This window comes from Anomaloglossus baeobatrachus, chromosome 3, assembly GCF_048569485.1.
Source record: "Anomaloglossus baeobatrachus isolate aAnoBae1 chromosome 3, aAnoBae1.hap1, whole genome shotgun sequence".
In the NCBI taxonomy this organism is placed as follows: Eukaryota; Metazoa; Chordata; class Amphibia; order Anura; family Aromobatidae; genus Anomaloglossus; species Anomaloglossus baeobatrachus.
This window is the reverse complement of record NC_134355.1, coordinates 428,856,134-428,878,328: the sequence shown is the minus strand read 5'-3', so window position 1 is coordinate 428,878,328 and position 22,195 is coordinate 428,856,134. Positions and strand designations below refer to the sequence as shown.

The window sequence follows — 22,195 nt, the reverse complement described above, 5'->3', positions numbered from 1 at the left end:
GCCTTTGCTCTCCTGTCAACAACTCATTTACAGATCATGTCTTGCAGCTGAGGAAACAAGTGCTGCTGACCTAATCCACACTTGAACTTCTTTCCATTTCTCCTGTAAATTGTTGACTCAGGATATCGTACTTTTTTTTGCTATTTTTGGACCATTCGGATATCCAGCTTATTTTCTTTGCATAAAGCAGTAAGAGTTTTGCCTTGAAAGTAGAAATTGATCCCTTTCTTGTACTAGATGGAAAAGTTTTTTCTTTTTGTAGTTTAGTATATTTATTGCCCATCTGTTTACATATGGTACTATACTGCAGTATATGGTGGAGAGACCGTTCACCATGAAAAGCAGACACCCCCAAAAGTATCATACTCCCAAAGCACTAAGGGTTGTGTGAGAGGGCCTGGCACTTGCCAACCCTTATTGCTTTGAGCCTTGTGGCGTCTTTGAGTACTATTCTTTTGGGAGTGTCTTCTTTCTGTCGCGGGCGGGGAGGGGACGCTGTGCTCACCACGCTCGGGTCCGGCGCTGCTGCTGCTGCTCGGTAGCTCGAGTGGTGGGCCGGATCCGGGGACTCGAGCAGCGCTCCTCGCCCGTGAGTGAAAGGAATGGTTTGGTTTGGGGATGTAGTCCGTGACGCCACCCACGGTTTGTGGTGATAATGGGACACCACCGCTGCTCTGGACGGGGATCCCGGGAGTGATGACAGGGAGCAGCTGAGATGTTTCTCTCCCCTCCGTGGGTAGGGGGGGGGGGTTTGGTGGGCCCGGGGCCCGATGATAGCAACTGGAGGGTGGATGGCAGGAGTTGGGGAGGTACAGGGTCGCGGGGGCAGCGCAGTGCCAGACGGCACGGTGGTACTCACTCAGCCAGTAACGTACACAGAGTCTCTGGTAAAACAAACGGCTGGATGGACGGGTCCCACAGACGGCTGCGGTGGTCACTCCTGGTAGGTTGGCGGTGACTGTCTCTCCCTGCACCTTTGATGTGTTTTCGGCCCCGATGGCTTCCCACCGGTGACCCGCTCCCCAGCGGTGTAGTTGCCAGAGGAGCCCCTTTTGCCCGCAGGTGCTGGCCCTGGGAACTCTAGCTGTGGCGGTAGCTGTATTTCCCTTCACGATTGAGCGGTTGCCTTCAGTCGGGTCTTTGCTGCTGGGAAACCCCGGAGGTTCACGTCGCTGACGGATTTGACCGGTTTAACGGCGACTCCAAGCCTGGTCGGGGTCCGTAGGCCCTGCCGAGTGGTGCTGGCTTCTCTTCGCTCCCCGGTCCGGTATCGGCGGGCCACCGCCCGACCCCGGTCCTTACGGTTGTGCGTCAATCGGCCTCACCTGCAGATGGTCACCACCGTCTGCCAACCTTGCTGTAGCTGCCCGGGCCACGTACCCGGACACGGTCAGACTGCTCCTTTACCACTTCACTCTCTCTCTCCTCGACTACCCTGTTCTTCCTTCCTTTTCCCGCCTCCAGGACTGTGAACTCCTCGGTGGGTGGAGCCAACCGCCTGGCTCCGCCCCACCTGGTGTGGACATCAGCCCCTGGATGGAGACAACAAGGATTTGTGTGTGACTCTGGTGTTCCTAACCGGGGTGTGGGGTGTGTTGTTGCTGTACCTGTGACGTCCTGGCTTGTCCAGGGCGCCACATTCCCCCTTGGTAAAACGCAGACTGTCCGCGGGCTGCCCGTCTATCACCGGTTTTATTTTTAACTGTAAAGATGTAGAAAAACATATAAAAACATTAAACACAAGCATTACTGTATAAACTTCCCATAACGCGAGGCACGGCACTTTTAACGTTAATAAACGGTATTCAATTTTATTAAACAAACGGCTTCCGCTCTTCCCCCCGCCCAAACAACCTGGCCCTGATGCTGCCCCTAAGAAGTGGGCAGCACCCCTTGCCCCAGTCCAGAACCAAATTTCCCGAGCAGGTACGGTTTCTTTCAGGGGACCCACGTCCATGGGGGACCCCTGACCTCCGGAGGATCGCCACCGGTTATGGTAGTGGCGGGCCTAGGCCATCCATTTCCTCCAGGCCCATCCTCCAAATCAGCCTCTCCGGAGGCGGTAACGGTATAAGCCAACATTTTTATTTACATTAGTTTGTGGTTGCCCTGCAAGTTCTCGGGCTTGTCCGTAAGCAGTTTCTTACGCAAACGGTGCAGAAAGTCCCAATGGGGACTGGTTGCCAGCAACGGCCGGTTCAATCACGGTTGCAAATGGTTAACTACTCGGTTGATTACCTTTCTTATCATTCGGTTACACATTTATACATTCAACAGATCACACCCCTAAATGGTAGTCTCCCTGTACCTAAGCGGGGGTCGACCTAGGTTGGAGTGTGTGGACCTACGTGGCCCGATGTCAGTGGTGGTAGGCAGTGAGGCAGAGGACACAGCTGGTTCCTTCCCCCGGTTATCGTGTGGGGCAGGCAGAGGCATAGGGGAGCTGGGTACAGGCACATCCCTGGGTGCTGGGTCGCTAACGGCCACTTCCATCTCTTTTTCCTCCACGGGTTGTGGGAACAGTATTACTGGAAGAATCACTGCGCCGTTCTGTGTAGGCCAATCGGCCGGGAGATCGCCCATCATGGTGTGGATTACCCCTTTTTCTCTCTCCTCAGCCGGTTCAGTGGCCGGGGCTTCAGTCGCCGTCCTCAATGGTGGTGGGCACCTCTTCAGGTGGTCTCGGGAAACCGTGGCCAAAGTCTTCCCCTGGTCACGGCTGATCTGGTAGGCTTTCACATTCTCCCACTCGGTGGGTTGTATTACATACGGGGTCTTCTCCCACTGATCGTCCAGCTTATGGTTCCTTCGCTTTCGCTTCAAGACTACATCCCCAGGCTGAAAGGGGGATCTGCAGGCGCCTTCTTGTTGAAGCACTGCTCCTGCTGCCTCCGACTCTGACACAAGTTCTTTTCCACATAGTCCTGGACCTGTCGGTACTGCGCTCTTCGCCGAACGTCCCATCCTGCAGTCGAAGGGAGTGCTTCTGGGGCCTCCAAACCCATTTCTAGGTCCACTGGCAGTCGACCGGGCCGAGCTCTCATCAGGTACGCTGGTGTGCACTTCGTAGAGCTGGAAGGGATATTGTTGTACATGTCGACCAGGTCAGGTAGCTTCTCCGGCCACAGAGTCCGCTCTTCCAGCGGTAACGTCTTGAGAAGGCCCAGGACCAAATGGTTCATCTTTTCACACATGCCATTGGTTTGGGCATGGTAAGGTGTGGTCCGAATTTTCTTGCAACTGTACAACTGGCAGAATTCTTGGAACCCCTCCGCTTCAAAGGCCGGGCCGCGGTCGGTGAGTACCTTCTCTGAGTATCCGTGCGGCTGACAGAAATAGGCCTGGAATGCTCTAGCGGCAGTACGCCCGGTCAGGTCCTTAACTGGGACAACCACAATGAATCTTGAATAGTGGTCCACAATGGTAAGGGCGTAAGTATACCCACTCCGGCTAGGTGTGAGCTTCACATGGTCGAGGGAAACCAGCTCCAGCTGTTGATGCGTAATGATTGGGCGTAGAGGGGCCTTCTGGCTGGCCTCGTCCCTTCTTCTCAGTGCGCAGGGACCGCACTCTCGGCATCAGGCCTCCACAGATTCCCGCATCCCACTCCAATAGAACTGCTCCCTCAACAGCATTTCCAGCTTCTTCCACCCGAAATGTCCGGCACCGTCATGATATGCCTGTAGGACAGTGGGCACGTTAGCCTGGGGAATCACCAGCTGGCGAACCTTCTCGTGGGTCTTCGGGTTGATCAACTCCCGATACAACTTCCCTTGGTGTAGGTACAGCCGGGTTCGTTCCCGCCACAGGCGTTGGGCCTCGGCAGGGGCGGCAGGGTCTATCCCAGCAGAGCCCTGTTCCACCAGGGTCTTGATCAGGCGGACAGCAGGTGCCTGGTCCTGAGCTTCTTGCCACCCCTGACTAGGCAGCGGGTCTAGGTTCACCTGTTGCTGATGAACACGCAACTTTCCAACTAGCGGCCGGTGAAATGCAGGGAACTCAATCTCCTTGAGGTCATCATCATCCAGCCCCGCTTCCAACAGGTAGGGCATCCGGGAGAGTGCATCGGCATTAGCATTCGTACGGCCGGCCCGGTATTTGATGGTGAAGTCGTAGTTGGCTAGCCTGGCCACCCACCGCTGCTCCAATGCACCCAGCTTAGCTGTATCCAGATGGGTTAGTGGGTTATTCTCCGTGTAAGTGGTGAATTTGGCCGCTGCTAGGTAATGGCGGAACCGCTCAGTGATAGCCCACACCAGTGCTAAGAGCTCGAGCTTGAAAGAGCTGTAGTTCTCAGGGTTTCTTTCTGTAGGTCGGAGTTTTTGGCTAGCATAAGCGATCACCTTCTCCCTTCCGTCTTGGACCTGGGATAATACCACCCCTAAGCCCACATTGCTGGCATCGGTGTAGAGGACGAATGGGAGGCTGTAGTCGGGGTACGCTAGGATTTCTTCCCCGGTCAAAGCCTTCTTCAGCTGGCGGAAGGATTCTTCATGCTTTTCCTCCCACGCCAACGAGGTTCCAGGAGGTCTACCACCCTTGGTCTGTCCCACGAGGAGGTCTTGCATGGGGGCAGCCATTTTCGTGTACCCTTTAATGAAGCGGCGGTAGTAGCCCACCCGACCCAGGAACTGTCTCACCTCCCTCACCGTGATCGGTCTCGGCCAGTCTTGTATGGCAGTGATCTTCTCTGGGTCTGGGGCGACGCCTTCCGCGCCCACCACATGTCCGAGGTACTGCACCCTGGGCTTCAACAGGTGACAGTTGGAGGGTTTCAATTTCATCCCATACTTGGCAAGAGACGCGAACACCTCAGCTAGGTGCTCCAGGTGGGCTTCATACGTCTGTGAGTACACAATTACATCGTCCAGGTACAACAAGACGGTCTCAAAATTCAGGTGTCCCAGACAGCATTCCATTATCCGTTGGAAGGTTCCAGGGGCGTTGCACAGCCCGAACGGCATGCTGTTGAACTCGCAGAGTCCCATGGGAGTAGCGAAGGCGGTCTTCTCACGGTCTTCGGGCGCCATGGCCACCTGCCAGTACCCGCTGGTGAGGTCAAGGGTAGAGAAGTAGTTAGCGGTTCTTAGCGCGGCTAGAGATTCTTCAATACGGGGCAGAGGATAGGCATCTTTATGCGTTATCTGGTTGATCTTCCGGTAATCCACACACATTCTCATGGTGTCATCCTTTTTCTTGACCAGCACCAGCGGAGCTGCCCAGGGACTGCAGCTATCCCGAATAACCCCCGCCTCTTTCATGTTCTTCAGCATGTCTTTGGCGCATTGATAGTGTGCGGGCGTGATAGGTCTATACCTCTCCTTAATGGGGGGGTATTTGCCGGTGGGGATGTAGTGTTGAACCCCTCTAATCCGCCCAAAATCTAGCGGGTGTTTGCTGAAAACTTGCTCGTATTCTTGCACTACCCGGTATACCCCGTCTCTGTGATGTGTGGGGGTATCGTCAGTGCCTACGTGTATCTCTCGACACCACTCATCTAACTGTTCAGGGGACGTGTAGTGACTGGAGGAAGGCGGGGAGGTCGGAGAAACGGCCTCTTGGATGGCGTGGGGATCCAGGGTAAGCAGCTTGGCAAGAGTAGCGTACCGGGGAAGCCTAACTTCCTCCTCCCCACAGTTTAACACCCTCACGGGCACTCTCCCCTTCTTGACGTCTACCACTCCCCGGGCGGCTATTACAGTGGGCCAGTGTTCGGAGGGCATGGGCTCTACCATGGCTGGGTAATCATGTCCCTGAGGCCCTACCGCTGCCCTACACCAAATCATCATTTCGCTCCGGGGAGGCACAGTTAAAGGGGCCACATCCATCACTCTCACTCCCCCAATCTCTCCTCCCGCAGAGTTCACTTGCTGCCGATACATCAAGGCCCGAATTTCGCGCTGCACAGCCCTCTGTCGGCCTCCTGCTGCGGTGGCGGCCAGCTGTTGTAGTAGGGTCAGCACCTCACTCATGCAATGCTCCATTGGTCCCGGGGCCCGGTGATAGCGACTGGAGGGTGGATGGCAGGAGTTGGGGAGGTGCAGGGTTGCGGGGGCAGCGCAGTGCCAGACGGCACGGTGGTACTCACTCAACCAGTAACGTACGAGTAAGAGTCTCTGGTAAAACAAACGGCTGGATGGACGGGTCCCACAGACGGCTGCGGTGGTCACTCCCGGTAGGTTGGCGGTGACTGTCTCTCCCTGCACCTTTGATGTGTTTTCGGCCCCGATGGCTTCCCACCAGTGACCCGCTCCCCAGCGGTGTAGTTGCCAGAAGAGCCCCTTTTGCCCGCAGGCGCTGGCCCTGGGAACTCTAGCTGTGGCGGTAGCTGTATTTCCCTTCACGGTTGAGCGGTTGCCTTCAGTCGGGTCTTTGCTGCTGGGAAACCCCGGAGGTTCCCGTCGATGACGGATTTGACCGGTTTAACGGCGACTCCAAGCCTGGTCGGGGTCCGTAGGCCCTGCCGAGTGGTGCTGGCTTCTCTTCGCTCCCCGGTCCGGTACCGGCGGGCCACCGCCCGACCCCGGTCCTTACGGTTATGCGTCAATCGGCCTCGCCTGCAGACAGTCACCAAAGTCTGCCAACCTTGCTGTAGGTGCCCGGGCCACGTACCCGGACACGGTCAGACTGCTCCTTTACCACTTCACTCCTTCACTCTCTCTCTCTCTCTCTCTCTCTCTCCTCGACTACCCTGTTCTCCCTTCCTTTTCCCGCCTCCAGGACTGTGAACTCCTCGGTGGGTGGAGCCAACCGCCTGGCTCCGCCCCACCTGGTGTGGACATCAGTCCCTGGAGGGAGGCAACAAGGATTTGTATGTGACTCTGGTGTTCCTAACCGGGGTGTAAGGTGTGTTGTTGCTGTACCTGTGACGTCCTGGCTTGTCCAGGGCGCCACATTTCCTTTATTGAAGGGTCTGTGCGCCCTGCTGCATTATATGGTCTATTGATTTTACTTTTTTACATGTAACTAGGGCTTCCTTTTGGACTATGGCCATTATTTATTATTTATTTATTTTCAGACTAGGTCTTATTTTCATGGAAACAGGGTACATGTAAAAATATGTGTGTGAATGCCTCTAGCTGCCCCCCCCCCCTTATCATCTCCATAAAATTCTAAAAGCCCCAACTGATATCTCCTATTTCAGCAATGGGAAAACCTGCCTTCACTGAAAACGGATTTTACCTGTCAATTGTGAGTGAAAGATCATTCCAGGAGAAGAAGATTTCTCTGATAAGAAATACACTGACGAGAAAAAGGGTAACAATGTTGTGAACTTTTGACTTCAGTTTCCATGTCTCACCATCCACTACAGTTTCGAACGTGAGACTACCTTCATTTTATAAATAATCATCTTGGTTATCTCATACATAAATTTGACTTGCACCTACTTAACATATGATTAGTTATACAGAGTATTGTCATGTCACTGCATTGTTACTATTTTGTTACTAAAATGTAAACAATTTATATTATTTTGTTAAAATTTTGTAAATTCACCTTTGGCTTTCAACACTACTTGAATTCTTCTGGGCATGCTCTTGATCAGATTGAAGCATGTCTCGACTGAAAACTGATCCCAGGTTTCTTCTACATGTTCCCAATGTTGGTGTATACCGGTCAACTCACTTGGGTATGTATACAGTTTTCTTTTCAACTCTCCCCAAAGTATTCGATTGGATTGAGGTCTGCAGGGGCCAATCCAACAGCTCTATTGCATCATCACTGAACTATTTCTTTGCCAATCTCGACATATGCTTTGGGTCGTTGACCTGCAGGAACCCTATGTCATCCTTTTAGTACAGGAGTGTACAAAGTAAGTTGTGTAATAGGATACTCACATATAGCTCAACATTGGGACTACCAATGATCCTGGTCAAGTATCCCACCCCTTTGGCTGTGAAACCCATATCATCAGTCTTCCTCCACCATACTTGACAGTTCCTTCAATTTCTTGACCCGTTAGTCCCTTTTCCCCTTGTTTCTTCTAGACCCATTTACTCCCATCAGTGCCTAGTCTATTGACTTTCACCCCATCACTTTTTGGACTTTTTGGCAAACTCGAGCTGATGCTTGATATCATAATAACGAAGTCAAGGTTTCTTCACCTTTTTTCAAACAACGATTCCAGTAATGTACAGTATGTGTAATGTGTGTCGCATGGTGCTTTACAGAGACTCTGTGATCTCACTATTATGAAGCATAAGACACGCCTCCACTGGCATATTTGTTGCGCCAGGACTGATAGACCTTGTGATGAGTAGACTTGTTGACTCAGATATTTTGCCTGGACGTCTACCTCTTGGCTTTTAAATGGATGAACAGACCTCATTTTGTATTCTTCTGTCATGGCATTCACATGATGCAGTTTGGCAATTTTCTTGGCTGGGAGACTGCTATCGATGAGCTGGATGATACTGTTTCTTTTTTCTTGGGAGATCTTCTTCATGGCTGTTCCTCGATTTGAAACAGCTAGCCATTCACTTGGGAGTCTGCATTAGTATGTTATGAGCTATTAGGGAATGTGAGAACGAGTTGTAATTTGTAGTATAAAAGAAGAAAAAAAATCCTACCACCAGAAGCAAAACAATAACAATGAAATAACATGACAAGAATCTGCATAACTATTCATATGTTAAATAGTGCAAGTCAATTTTACGTATGAGATAGTCAACATTAGTGATCGGTGAACTTCCAGATACCCGGGATCGGCGGTCTAACCGGGTTAAAAAAACTTCCCCTGGGTTTCTGGCCGGACGCCAGTCTCTATAAAAATCTGTAGCGCCCCTGAAGCCATCAGGAGCCAAAAGGAACTGCATCCTGTCAAAGATGCAGTGCCTACCCCCAGGGACCCGGAAAACCAGTGCCAGTAACACCAAAACACATATATATTCTTGTTTTTCCCTTCCCCAAGGACTGGTGACAGACTAGAGTTGTACCCAATGGATGGCCACCTAGGGGTGGAGACGATCCAGTCCACTAGACAACAACCAGGGAGGAGGGGTCAGACAGTCAGTGGAAGTGAGAGGAGATGGACATAACCGTACTGACGGGAGTGTGTAACAGTGACCTGTCAGGCGCAGGCGTGTTGTTGGGAGTAGGGTGGAGTACTCTCGGAACCATAGCACCGAAGGGGTACAGAGCCCTAGGTCAGGCAAACGCTCCAGGCAGACCTGATATAATCTGCACAGTGAGCGGACCATCCAGGACCTCACTGACCGTAAAGTCCGGAGGCACCAGCAATGACGGGAGAACCAGGGACCGGAACAGAACACCGACCCTACAGGGTGCAAACTACCCGCCATATGGACTAAAGACTGAAGGACTACCAGGAGAGGACCACCAGATGCTCCAAGCCACGGGGACCCACCAACTAGAGACAGGTGCAGGGGAAAGAAGCCACCAGGTTACCACACCGGCACTGGGACTAAGGGGACCATGGTGAGGACCAGCCTCCTTCAGTTCGCAAGCCATAACAATGCTGTGAGTAAAGAAACCGGTTACAATGCAATCTCTTGTGTGGCCTACCTTCTTTCCGAGCCTAACTCCATCCCCAACCCCCTGGGGCCTGGCCCTACTTGCGGAGGGCCCAACATCCAGGCTGCCATTAACATCAGCCCCAGCGGCGAGAGACTGTGCAGTGGCGATTCCATCTACCTAGCCGCAACCCGCAAGTTACGTCACGACAAAACCTTTATTACTAATCCCTTGTATATAACCCCTTTCAAAAGACCCCCAGGCTCATGAAACCGGGCCGGGCAACGGCCACCCAGTGAACTGTCCTCGTATATATACGGCCCGGGACAGAGTACCCCATAGCCCTGGGGTGAGTCAATTCAATGGGGATTAAAATCCGGGGATTAAAAATGGTGGTAGAATGGATAGGGGGGATTGGTGTAAGACCGTTATACATACCGAGTCTCCTGCATGGCTGTAACTGCTCCTGCGGTTGCTCATTCACTTCTGGGACCACTACTTAGGTACATTGCATATGCACTGCTTACCCCACCTACCGGCATCTGTGATTGGTTGCAGTCAGACATGCCCCCACCCCGAGTGACAGCGTGTGTGACGCTTCCAATCACAGACGCTATGTGTGTCTATCGTGGCATAAAAATAAATAAAAAAGTGGCGTAGGGTAACCTGACCTCAGGGGACCTCAATGAGCTCAGTGAGAGGCCCCGGAAAGTAAATGAGCGGCCGCAGGAGTAGGTACAGCCGTGCCGGAGATTGGTAAGTAGGGTGCACTTTTTTTTTTTGTTTTTCTTCATTTTTACTTTATTTTTTATTACCCGAGTGCCATATCCGAATAAACACCAGAGTTCTCCGAGAACACGGGCACTGTACTCGGGTACTTTTGAACTCGCGCAGGTCTGGACTTTTACAGTTCGGGTTCGCCCATCACTAGTCAAGATTATTAACTATAAAATCAAGGTAGTCTCATGTTCATACCTGTAGTGGCTCGTGAGATAGGGAGCCTGAAAGTGAAAAGTTCAAGAAATTGTTACCCTTTTGCACATCAGTGTAATACACAAGTTGCTTACTTTCCTGTGTAATATTGATTTAGGAAATAAAAATTAAAATGATAGTTACTCTTTATGGCTAGCTTTAATTTACACAGATTTTCAGTAATACTTTGTTTTTCTGTATGGAGTGTTCTGAAGCTGACAATAAAAGTCTATCATTAACTTAGCTTTGACAAATGGGTCATTGTGATATACTGGTATCTATTCTGCATGAAATATTAAAGTATTGATACAAAAAATTGTGATTAAATAGGAATTAAATATTGGTTCTGTGATCTCTATACTTTTTCATAGGCTAAGGATGACCCATCTTCAACAATTAATGAGGATAATCTGATTACTGTATTGATGGATTTAGTTCTGGCTGGCTCTGAAACTGTTACATCCACACTACGATGGGCATTACTGTATATAGTGGTCTACAAAGATGTTCAAGGTGACTTTATTCATACTTTTTTGGCCGTCCCCATATTTGGATATGGGAGAAATTAATTTTGTAAGAGTGACATGAATAAAGCTGTAGTAAATCTTATTGGTGCTACTGATTAGTTTGAAGGCAATAGATCCTTTTTCTACATATAATGCAAGATGCAACTAAAAAAATAACTTGTTTCAGTATTTTCCTCACACTATTTTTGTAGCACTGGATTTGAGCAATAGATTTTAGTTAGTAATAATACAAAGTTGTTAAGAGTCTTTCACTATAAATTGTATGTTTGGGTTAGGGTGACCTAGTAAGGCTCAATACGTGTGACTGTTACTTCTTTTATAATCTTACTTGACAGTTATAATGATTGTGCTTGATTTAACCCCTTAACGACCGCGGGCCGTAAAATTACGTCCTAGCGGTCATAATGTTACTGCCCGCGGTCTGCTGCCGGCAGCATGCTACGATCGGCGCACATCTCAGCTGATTTTCCCAGCTGAGGTGTGTGCCTGCTAGGCACGAGCAGAATCGTTATCTGCTCGTGCCGTTTAACTCCTTAAATGGCGCTGTCAATATGTGACAGCGCCATTATAAGCGCGATCGCGGTAAACGTTTACTTACCGCCCGATACCGGAAGTCACGTGACGCGGTCACGTGACTTCCGATGGTTGTCATGGTAGCACAGGGTCATGTGCTGACTCCTGTACTACACATGAATTGCTTTCACTTTCGCTGTGCCCATGGCACAGTGAAAAAGAAAGTGAGCGTATCTGCTGTTTACAGCTGTATAGTTGTGATCAGCAGATAGATAAGAGGGATCGGATTGCTGATCTCAATAGCCCCCTAGGTGGACTAGTAAAATAAAAAAAAACAGTTTTAAAAAATTAAAAAAAACAAAAAAACCTAAAAAGTTCAAATCACCCCCCATTCGCCCCATTGAAAATTAAAGGGTTAAAAAAATAAAAAATATACACAGATTTGGTATCGCCACGTTCAGAAACGCCCAATCTATCAAAATATAAAATCAATCTGATCAGTATACGGCGTAGCGGCAAAAAAATTCCAAACGCCAAAACGACGTTTTTTGTCGCCACAACTTTTGCGCAAAATGCAATAAGAGGCGATCAAAACGTAGCATCTGCGCAAAAATGGTACCGTTAAAAACGTCAGCTCGAGATGCAAAAAATAAGCCATCACTGAGCCATAGATCCCGAAAAATGCGACCGCTACGGGTCACGGAATATGGCGTAAAACGTGCGCCACGTTTTTCGGACAAACTTTTTTTTTAACCCCTTATATAAAAGTAAACCTCTACATGTTTGGTGTCCACGAACTTGCACTGACCTGAGGCATCACACCCACACATCAGTTTTACCATATAGTGAACATAGTGAATAAAATATCTCAAAAACAATAGTGCTATCGCACTTTTTTTGCAATTTTTCTGCATTTGGAATTTTATTGCCATTTTCCAGTACATTATATGGTAAAACTGATGGTTTCATTTAAAAGTACAGCTCGTTCCACAAAAAATGAGCCCTCACATGACCATATTGACTGAAAAATAAAAAAGTTACGTCTCTCAGAATAAGAATGGCAAAAAAAAAAACGGAAAGCGAAAAATCGTCCGGTTGTGAAGGGGTTAATTGTAATCAAGTCATGCACCGATATACCAGCTGGTTCTCTTTGTGCATAAAAGTCAAATCACCCATTGCACTTGGACCAATATTAGTCAATGTTGCAGGTCAGATCTATGAGTTTTTCCTCAGCTCTAACTGAGGGAAAAAAAAAAATCACAGCATGCTTGATTAAGGGTACCTTCACACTTAGCGATGCAGCAGCGATCCGACCAGCGATCTGACCTGGTCAGGATCGCTGCTGCATCGCTACATGGTCGCTGGTGAGCTGTCAAACAGGCAGATCTCACCAGCGACCAGTGAACAGCCCCCAGCCAGCAGCGACGTGCAAGCGACGCTGCGCTTGCACGGAGCCGCCGTCTGGAAGCTGCGGAGACTGGTAACTAAGGTAAACATCGGGTATGGTTACCCGATGTTTACATTAGTTACCAGTGTGAGCAGGGAGCAGGGAGCCGCGCACACTGAGCGCTGGCTCCTTGCTCTCCTAGCTACAATACACATCGGGTTAATTAACCCGATGTGTAATGCAGCTACATGTGCAGAGAGCAGGGAGCCGCGCACACTGCTTAGCGCTGGCTCCTTGCTCTCCTAGCTGCTGTACACATCGGGTTAATTAACCCGATGTGTACAGCAGCTACATGTGCAGAGAGCCGGAGCCGGCAGCACAGGCAGCGTGAGAGCTGCAGAGGCTGGTAACTAAGGTAAATATCGGGTAACCACCTTGGTTACCCGATGTTTATCTTGGATACAGCTTACCTCAGCTGTCAGACGCCGGCTCCTGCTCCCTGCTCGCTTCATTTGTCGCTCTCTTGCTGTCACACACAGCGATCTGTGTGTCACAGCAGGAGAGCGGCTTTGAAGAAAACGAACCAGGGCTGTGTGTAACGAGCAGCGATCTCGCAGCAGGGGCCAGATCGCTGCTCATTGTCACACACAGCGAGATCGCTAATGAGGTCACTGCTGCGTCACAAAAAGCGTGACTCAGCAGCGATCTCGGCAGTGAGCTCGCTGTGTGTGAAGCACCCCTAACAGTGTATTTCAGATCACGTGCACCCATTCAAGTCTATGGGTGCGTGTGAAACATCAGACTGCACTATGACGACATCAGATAAATACAGAGACAGAGAATAGAGAAGATAGAAAGATTAATCTCTCCATATTCTCCTCTGTGCTCCGATTCTCGCTTGCTAGCGAATGAGATCACAGTAGAATAACACTCGGATCACGCTTGCAGCAGAGTTTGAGCCAAGTGTCATGATCATATCACATCTGATGCTCTTTGAATTGATGCTATATGCTAGTGTGACCACGACCTAATGCATGGAAAAAGGACAGAGCAGTCTTTAATTGCAGTTTGGTTGTATTTTCAAATGATTATGTTAAAAAATTATGAAAGATGTCTCCTATTTTATCCATTTTTGTACTGTCCTAATGAACTATAGTTAAAGGGAACCTGTCAGGTGCATTTGCTATTCCCTGCCGAACTGTCCCTGTATCTAGTAGCATACATAAAAAAATCTTTAGAAAATGTATGTCTAAAAATCCTTTATGATATGCTAATTTGGACAGGGCTAGTCGCAAGAGCATTAGCTCCCTTAGCTAGTTGGGTACAGATATGCCTTTATTGTATGATTATGGTGTCCTGTTTTCACTACACGTGCTCACATGATAAATGTTCACTGTATAATAAAGCCATCATCTATCTTTAACAGCAGTGGCCAAAGCTAAGCTCTGAACTGTGTTGTTAACCATTAGATTCAAACAATAGTCCAAGGAAAAAAGGTGGTTGTCTTGGCACTGCACAGATCACTGACTCAACATCGGGGGTACTTGCTAACAGTGTTTAATTTCCCCTATATATAGTCAACATCATTGTGGAATTAGTAATGCAATCAATAATGCAATTAAAATACAAATACGCAAATATGCAAAAAAAAATCTGCATCAATTTATGCATTAATACCTTTCAGATTATGCATAAGGTTCAATTTAAAATATGATATCCACACTGTCACGTGGACAGGATGACTGGACAGGGACACATAAGCTGGCCGTCAGACTGGGGACCTTGGGCTGTCCCTTATGTTAGAGGTACGCTTGATGGTAGCGAGGTCTGAGCCACCAATGTGACCCTGACTCATGTCCAAGCCCTGGTGTAACTCCCCTCCCCCTCCCCAGTGGTAGCCTGGGACCGCAATCATAAACTCCACAACTATACACGGACAGGAGAAAAGCCAATACTCAAACATATGGCAAACAAACACAAAGGAACAACAAAGCTTGCACAGGGGAAAATAATGTAAAAGATAAACTAACAACCAGGAAACTGCCACACGACACAGATCACCATAATAAGACCCGAATCGCTGCACAAGCTGGACCTATTATCAGCACTGAGCACCCAGGATCCAGTACCTTATAAAGGAAGGAGAGGGCTGTGGTTGGTAATTAGCAACCTGAGCTCCTAGCAAAGTTCCCCAGTTCAGCAGGAATTAACTCCTGCAGGACTGAGGAATAGTGGACATGAAACAACCGACGCCCAGCTCTGGCTGAACAACTAGGAGACAGCATGTTGCTTGTCAGACTCTGAAATGTGAACAGAGCCTGAAGCTGCCCTGGCATGTGTGGGGGAGCCGGCCCGCATGATCACCCCTGGCAACAACAGCCTGGAGTGATCATGTGCGGCTATATTCACTGCACCCCGCGCATCATTATCAGCATGGGGGGCAGTGAATAAGTACAGTATACTCACCGTTCCCCTGCAGCATTGCGATGATCTCCTGTCTGCCGGTCAGCTGATCTGTGTAGAGAGCGGTGAGCACAGCAATGATGTCATCACTGTGCACACCGCTAGTCACATCAGCGAGCCAGCAGACAGGAGGACATCGAGATGCTGCAGGGGAACGGCTCCACACAGGTCAGTGGCGCTGCTGCTGACAGAGAAAGGAAGACGAGCGATTCTGCTGGAGTGAGGAAAGGTGCGTATAAACATTTATTTTTTGTGTGCCATAGAATACAGGCCATATACCAGGATGAGGGTATATTATGAGCAGGATGGGGGTATATGAGCAGGATGGGGGTATATAGCAGGATGGGGGTATTTATCAGGATGGGGATATACAGTCTCTGACAGTTCTGTCGCTTATCCATCTTATGTAAATAAAAGCTTATAACCTGACTTTAAATTCATCCATTGGATTCATAAATTACTCTTTTGAAAGCTGAAACCCTCCCAAATTTGATTTAGGTTGTGAAAATAAAGTTGCTGCAAAGCTGAAATATTGATCATTTAATGGACACAGAAAGGTCAGATTTTGGCAAGACAAAAGTTATGTCGCCTTGTCATATAATGCACCCTATCCTAGTTTACATCCTCACCTGTGCTCACTAAATGATCGGTTAATTAGTGGGTGTGATTAAAAAGAAACCCAGCACCACAGACCTTCCCTTGAACTGCAACTTGACCTCTGATAACATGCCAAAAATCCACTCTGCGACCAAAGCCTTGATTATCAAGAGGCTGAAGACCAGATCCACTGCAGAGGTGGCTGGCACCTTTAATGTGTCTCAGCGTCAAGTTCAAAGAATTAAAAAAAGATTTGAAGAGACTGGAGATGTTTTTGATAAGCCCAGGTCCAGCAGACCCCGCAAGACAACTGCTCAGGAGGAACGTTTGTTGGTTAGAAAATCCAAAGCCAGCCCCTCTTCCACTGCAGCAGAGCTCCAAAAGGCCTGGTCACCTCAAGTCCTTGTGTCAACTAGAACAGTTTGCAAAATTCTGTCTCGAAATGGCCTCCATGGTCAAATCAGTGCCCAAAAGCCAGCACTAAACAAAAGGCAATAAAAAAAACGTGTGACATTTGCCAAGTCCCACAGCCTGCTAAACAGATGGACACTGGAAAAGTGGCAGAAGGTGGATTTTTCTGATGAATCTTCAGTTGAATTACACCACAGCCACCACAAATACTGCAGGAGACCTACTGGAGCCCATACGGATCCAGAAAACAGTTAAGTTTGGTGATGGAAAGATCATGGTCTGGGGTTACATTCAGTATGGGGGTGTGCGAAACATTTGCAGAGTGGAAGGCAATACCAATAGCGTAAAATATCAAGAAGTATTAGCTACCGTACCTCTTTCAATCCCAATCATAAAAGGGGACAAATTCTGCAGCAGGATGGTGCTCCATCTCATCCATCTATCTCTACAACAAAGATCCTCCTGGCAAAGAAGATCAAGGTGCTCAAGGACTGGCCAGCCCAGTCACCATACATGAACATCATTGAGCATGTTTTTAGTAGGATGAAAGAGGACGCTTGGAAGACAAAACCAAAGAATCTAGATGAACTCTGGGAGACATGTAAGACTGCATTCTTTGCTATTCCTGATGACTTCATCAATAAATTGTATGAATCATTGTTGAACTGCATAGATGCAGTCTTTCAAGCTCATGGAAGTCACACAAAATATTAAATATGGCTCTAATAGCACCACAACTTTATTCACCAATGTTATTGACTCGCCAGGGCTATGGGACACCCGGTGCCGGGCCGGACTAGTCCGGGGGTCGTCAGTGGTGGCGGGGCCCGGCTCCGTGGCCCTGGTCGGTGTCAGTTAAATGTCGCTCTTGATTGTTGGGGGTGAATAAAGTTTGTGTTCGTGACGCCACCTGTGGTATGCGGCTATTAAGCCGCCGCTGCTGTGTGAGGCCTCCGGGGTGATGATATGGCAGCAATGGTGGTACTGCTCCCCACAGGTGGAGCGGTGCCCCGGGGACACTGTTGGTGCTCGTGAGAGTCTATGGTGTAGTGGAAAGCTAAGCAGATGAAATAACAGAGGCGACACCAAGGGTGCAGTTTCAAGTTGTTTACTCACACATCCTGGTAGGTGCACACTGGTGCCTCTGGACTGCTGGAACCCACTGTCAGGGGCCTCCGCCGTTTCTGGGTGATTTCTGGAATGAAGCCGGTACCCTTCTCTCTAAGGTGTCTCTGTCTTCAGCTGTCTTCCTAAGCCTAGCTCTTTTAGGATGAACCTGCTCGGCCTCCACTACAGCCTCCAGGCTGGGGGGTCACCTGTCGGTTGATTGTCCCCTTTCTAGAGGTTCTGCGGTGGGCTGTGGCCCGGGGAGTTTACAATTTTCCCTGGGCCTCGGTTTTTACTGTTTGGAGATTATTTTGCACTCCTCCGGTTTCTAGGGACCGTCCCCTGTTGCAGCTTGATCCCTCCACCGTTGTTCCTGTGGAACAGGCCACCACAGCTCAACAGCTATCCGTGGCCCTGGAATCCCTTCGTTCCCTGCTTGGTGTCACCTGGACCCTCTGAGTCCCAGGATCTTCACCAGGAAGCGTCTCTTTCTTTTCTTAGCTCCTGACTGACTAGAGCTGTCTTTCCTTCTCTCCTTCTCATCTGCTTCCTGCAGACCTCCTCCTCCTTCCCCTCACTCTCCTCAACTCCTCTCTAAACTTGACCTTCCTTTCTCTGTCTGCTCTCTGGTGGCTCCTCCCACCTCCCCAGTTGCTAAGCTGTACCCTATAGGAGCAGGGATGGGTCTTACGGCCCCTCCCAGCATGCAGCATGGGAGGGTTACTGCCACTGTCCCTGGTCCCAGTGTGTACCTAACAATGGGTGTTGTGCAGATTTACCAGGGGACCGACGTTCACTCCTTTCCTCACCCAGAATGGGGCATCACACCGCTGGATGGGGTGCAATGTCCTGTGGCGACGGAAGCCTCAGGGGCGCCACACTCCCCCACAGCGAATCCCAGCACGTCCTCGCGCTGAAAAACAACAGAAATGTGGAAAGAAACTGCAAAAACATTTTTGGTATGCATACATAAATCAATAAACTTTTCTTCCCTTTATGGGAGGCACAGATACTTGAACATTGCAAAAACTTTCTTATAAAGAAACTCTACATGTGCACTTCCAGTCCATTGCACGGTTTGGGCACTTCCCCCATAATTCTGGTAGGGGGCACAACAGGTGCAACTATTTACATTCTAGGCTACAACAAGTCCAGTAGCCTGGCAGTTCGTTCAACTTATTAAACTAAAAAGGGAAAAGACAAAACCAGCCACTAAGTCCAGTGGCCTGGTAACACAGGACACATTTATACATTCACAGTCACCGGGGACCACATTCCAGTCCAGTGGCCCGGTAACACATACACATGGGGGGGTAACATCTTCAAAAAGTACAAGGGGCAGTAAGGCAGGAAAGGGTGTCGTGTTCAAAAAGAACATTAGGGCAGAACAAAAGGGACATCTTCACAAAGGGATGAGGGGCTGACAGGGGCTATATACAGTTCAGCTTCTTCACGCCACTCTTCAGTGCTGGGGTCCTTGGGGTCCCGTTTTGGCAGAGCCCTGGGCAGCATGTAGGCCATGGAGATCCTGGTCTGCGTCTCCTGCGTGGCTGTAGCAGGCCTGCTGCAAAGTTCTGCGGCCTGAGCCTGCTCTGAGGTAGTGCTGCTGGCGGGGGCGGTACTGCACGCTGGCATAGTGCGGCGCCACTCCGGTTCTTCTGGGGCTGCCTCCTCCCGCAACATGTGGACACTCAGGGTGTACCAGCCACGGCTCCCCATCAGCCTGGTGTATTCCACCATGTCGCCAGGCTTAGCATCGCGCCCTGGGTGACCTCTGGACAGATGCTCCTCAATGTCGCGGCGGGCAACAAACACATCCTTGCCCAGACCGGGCTTTCGGATAAAGCCCCAGCCCGCCGTCTGCCTGAAGTCAATCACCTGGCCTCTCCGCACTGGGCCCTGGTGTTCTTTGCGGCTCTGCCGGATCCGGGCCTTAGCAGCCAGGTTGGACGCCTCCTCTGCGCGGCGTCTCTCCTCCCGGCTCTCCCGCTCCCGCTGGTACTCCTCCAGCATCCTCTGGCAGGCCAGTTCATTTGCATAGGGGTTTCTTTAGGGCGCAGTGGCTGCTGCAGTCTCCCGCTGTCGATGGGCGCTGTGTCCCAGTTCATTGCCGGTGATGTGGTTCCCAGGAGGCTAAAAGGGGGGCTCGGAAGGTGGCCCACCAGTGGCTCAGGACCCAGGTGACACCAGGCGCCATCTTCGGGGCCCTCTGGCAGGTCTCCGGCGTCCCCTGGAGCTTCAGCGGGGCTGGCGAGGAAGTCTAGCAGGGCCGCGGAGGGCCTGGGCCGTGGCACTTGGTAGGGCCGTGGGTCTGGACGGGTCGGGACAATATATTGCTCACTCGCGTGTTGCTCTGCGGCCTCCATCCTGTAGCGCACGTCCTCGGATGCCCTCCGGTTTTCACCCCGCCGGTCCACCTCCAACTGCAGTGTGCTCAGCCTCCGGACAAGGTTCTTCATCTCCTCCCGGATCTCGCTCAGCTCAGGGTCCATTCCCCCGGTTCCCGGTGCACTCTTTTGTGGCTTCTCTGCCATGCTACCGGCCTGGGGAACACTCTCTGCTGCACTGCTCGGGTGCTCGACCACGCCACTCGGCTGCACCCTTTCCCTTTTTGAAGGCGGGGCTGGAGGCTGCACCAGCATCTGGCGCCAGACTGGCGCCCAGCCCATCACGGCCGGCACCGCTCCGCTTGCTATCAGGTACATTTTCTTTATCTGCTGGTCTGGCATTTAGACCCGGGTTGCCAGCCAGCCAGCTTTTCTAGTCGCCATGACTTCTTCTTCCGCTCTCCATGGCGGGCACTGTTTCGCGCTCTTTTCTTAGACAAGGGGGCGGGGCTTCTTTTCGCGCCCTTTTTGCAGGCACGCCCCCCTTCTTCCCGCGCTCAGTGGCTTCAATGGCGGCAGTTTCGCACAGTAAAGCAGTCTTTCAACACAGTTCTGTCACACAGTTCTTCAGGCGCACAGTACCCGGTGGGACCGGGCACGAAATCCTGTTTGTGACGCCAAAGTTGACTCGCCCACCCCAGGGCTATGGGACACCCGTTGCCGGGCCGGACTAGTCCGGGGGTCGTCAGTGGTGGCGGGGCCCAGCTCCGTGGCCCTGGTGGGTGTCAGTTAAATATGGCTCTTGATTGTTGGGGGTGAATAAAGTTTGTGTTCGTGACGCCACCTGTGGTATGCGGCTATTAAGCCGCCGCTGCTGTGTGAGGCCTCCGAGGTGATGATATGGCAGCAATGGTGGTACTGCTCCCCACAGGTGGAGCGGTGCCCCGGGGACACTGTTGGTGCTCGTGAGAGTCTATGGTGTAGTGGAAAGCTAAGCAGATGAAATAACAGAGGCGACACCAAGGGTGCAGTTTCAAGTTGTTTACTCACACATCCTGGTAGGTGCACACTGGTGCCTCTGGACTGCTGGAACCCACTGTCAGGGGCCTCCGCCATTTCTGGGTGATTTCTGGAAAGAAGCCGGTACCCTTCTCTCTAAGGTGTCTCTGTCTTCAGCTGTCTTCCTAAGCCTAGCTCTTTTAGGATGAACCTGCTCGGCCTCCACTACAGCCTCCAGGCTGGGGGGTCACCTGTCGGTTGATTGTCCCCTTTCTAGAGGTTCTGCGGTGGGCTGTGGCCCGGGGAGTTTACAACTTTCCCTGGGCCTCGGTTTTTACTGTTTGGAGATTATTTTGCACTCCTCCGGTTTCTAGGGACCGTCCCCTGTTGCAGCTTGATCCCTCCACCGTTGTTCCTGTGGAACAGGCCACCACAGCTCAACAGCTATCCGTGGCCCTGGAATCCCTTCGTTCCCTGCTTGGTGTCACCTGGACCCTCTGAGTCCCAGGATCTTCACCAGGAAGCGTCTCTTTCTTTTTCTTAGCTCCTGACTGACTAGAGCTGTCTTTCCTTCTCTCCTTCTCGTCTGCCTCCTGCAGACCTCCTCCTCCTTCCCCTCACTCTCCTCAACTCCTCTCTAAACTTGACCTTCCTTTCTCTGTCTGCTCTCTGGTGGCTCCTCCCACCTCCCCAGTTGCTAAGCTGTACCCTATAGGAGCAGGGATGGGTCTTACGGCCCCTCCAAGCATGCAGCATGGGAGGGTTGTGGCGCCCCTGACCTGGTCAGGCACCACAGAGTATTGCACCCATGCGGGAGCAATGCTTCCAGGTAATCTCCAAAGGCCAGGATGAGGTGCACACACAAACATATAGTGATCAGGCCTCCCACATTACCAGAAGGGACCCTTGGGTAGCCAGAAGGGGTTAACTTTCAATTCCCAGCTAGGGGTGTGTTCAGGGGCTGGTTGCTAGGAAGCAGGGCAGAGAGAGAGAGGAAGTGAGGGAGTCGAGAGGAAGAAGTTGAAGTGTATGGAGGGGGGAGCAGAGAAGCTCCCGTGCAGACAGGTCCTGAGGAGTGCTGTAGCTGAAAGCGGAGGAGAACGGAGTACTGTGGGTCGGCCTGAAGAGCATCCAGAGAAAGAGGGGTGGCTGAGTACGGAGATCCCGGTATCCGAGCACACAAGGGGAACTAGGTCCCCAGTACAGGCAGCAGATCATCCAGAGCTGCTTAACCTACAGGTGGGGGGGGGTACTTCATGCCCTCACCACGACTACACAGAGCTTGAGCCAAGCAGCACACCAGGCCCATAAGGGGACAGGGCCAGAAGCCATCCCACCAAGGCCACGCTGCCGGCAGACGAGCCAGAGAGAGGGGAGCAGGGTGGTAACAGCTTCCCTGGAGGGGTCCTACCACGCTT

At 50.8% G+C, this 22,195-nt stretch overlaps 1 protein-coding gene across 2 annotated transcripts in view; it reads left to right on the top strand.

Moving 5' to 3' along the window:
- The window catches only part of LOC142296590 (cytochrome P450 2J2-like), a 399,973-nt gene that overhangs the window by 290,689 nt on the left and 87,089 nt on the right, over positions 1 to 22,195 (top strand). For both annotated transcript variants that reach the window (XR_012751655.1, XM_075340382.1), the window contains one exon: positions 10,818 to 10,959. Coding sequence is in view for 1 of the 2 variants with exons in the window: in XM_075340382.1 (XP_075196497.1) it covers positions 10,818 to 10,959 (142 nt within the window). In the remaining variant the exon portion in view is untranslated. The remainder of the gene's footprint in view (positions 1 to 10,817; positions 10,960 to 22,195) is intronic.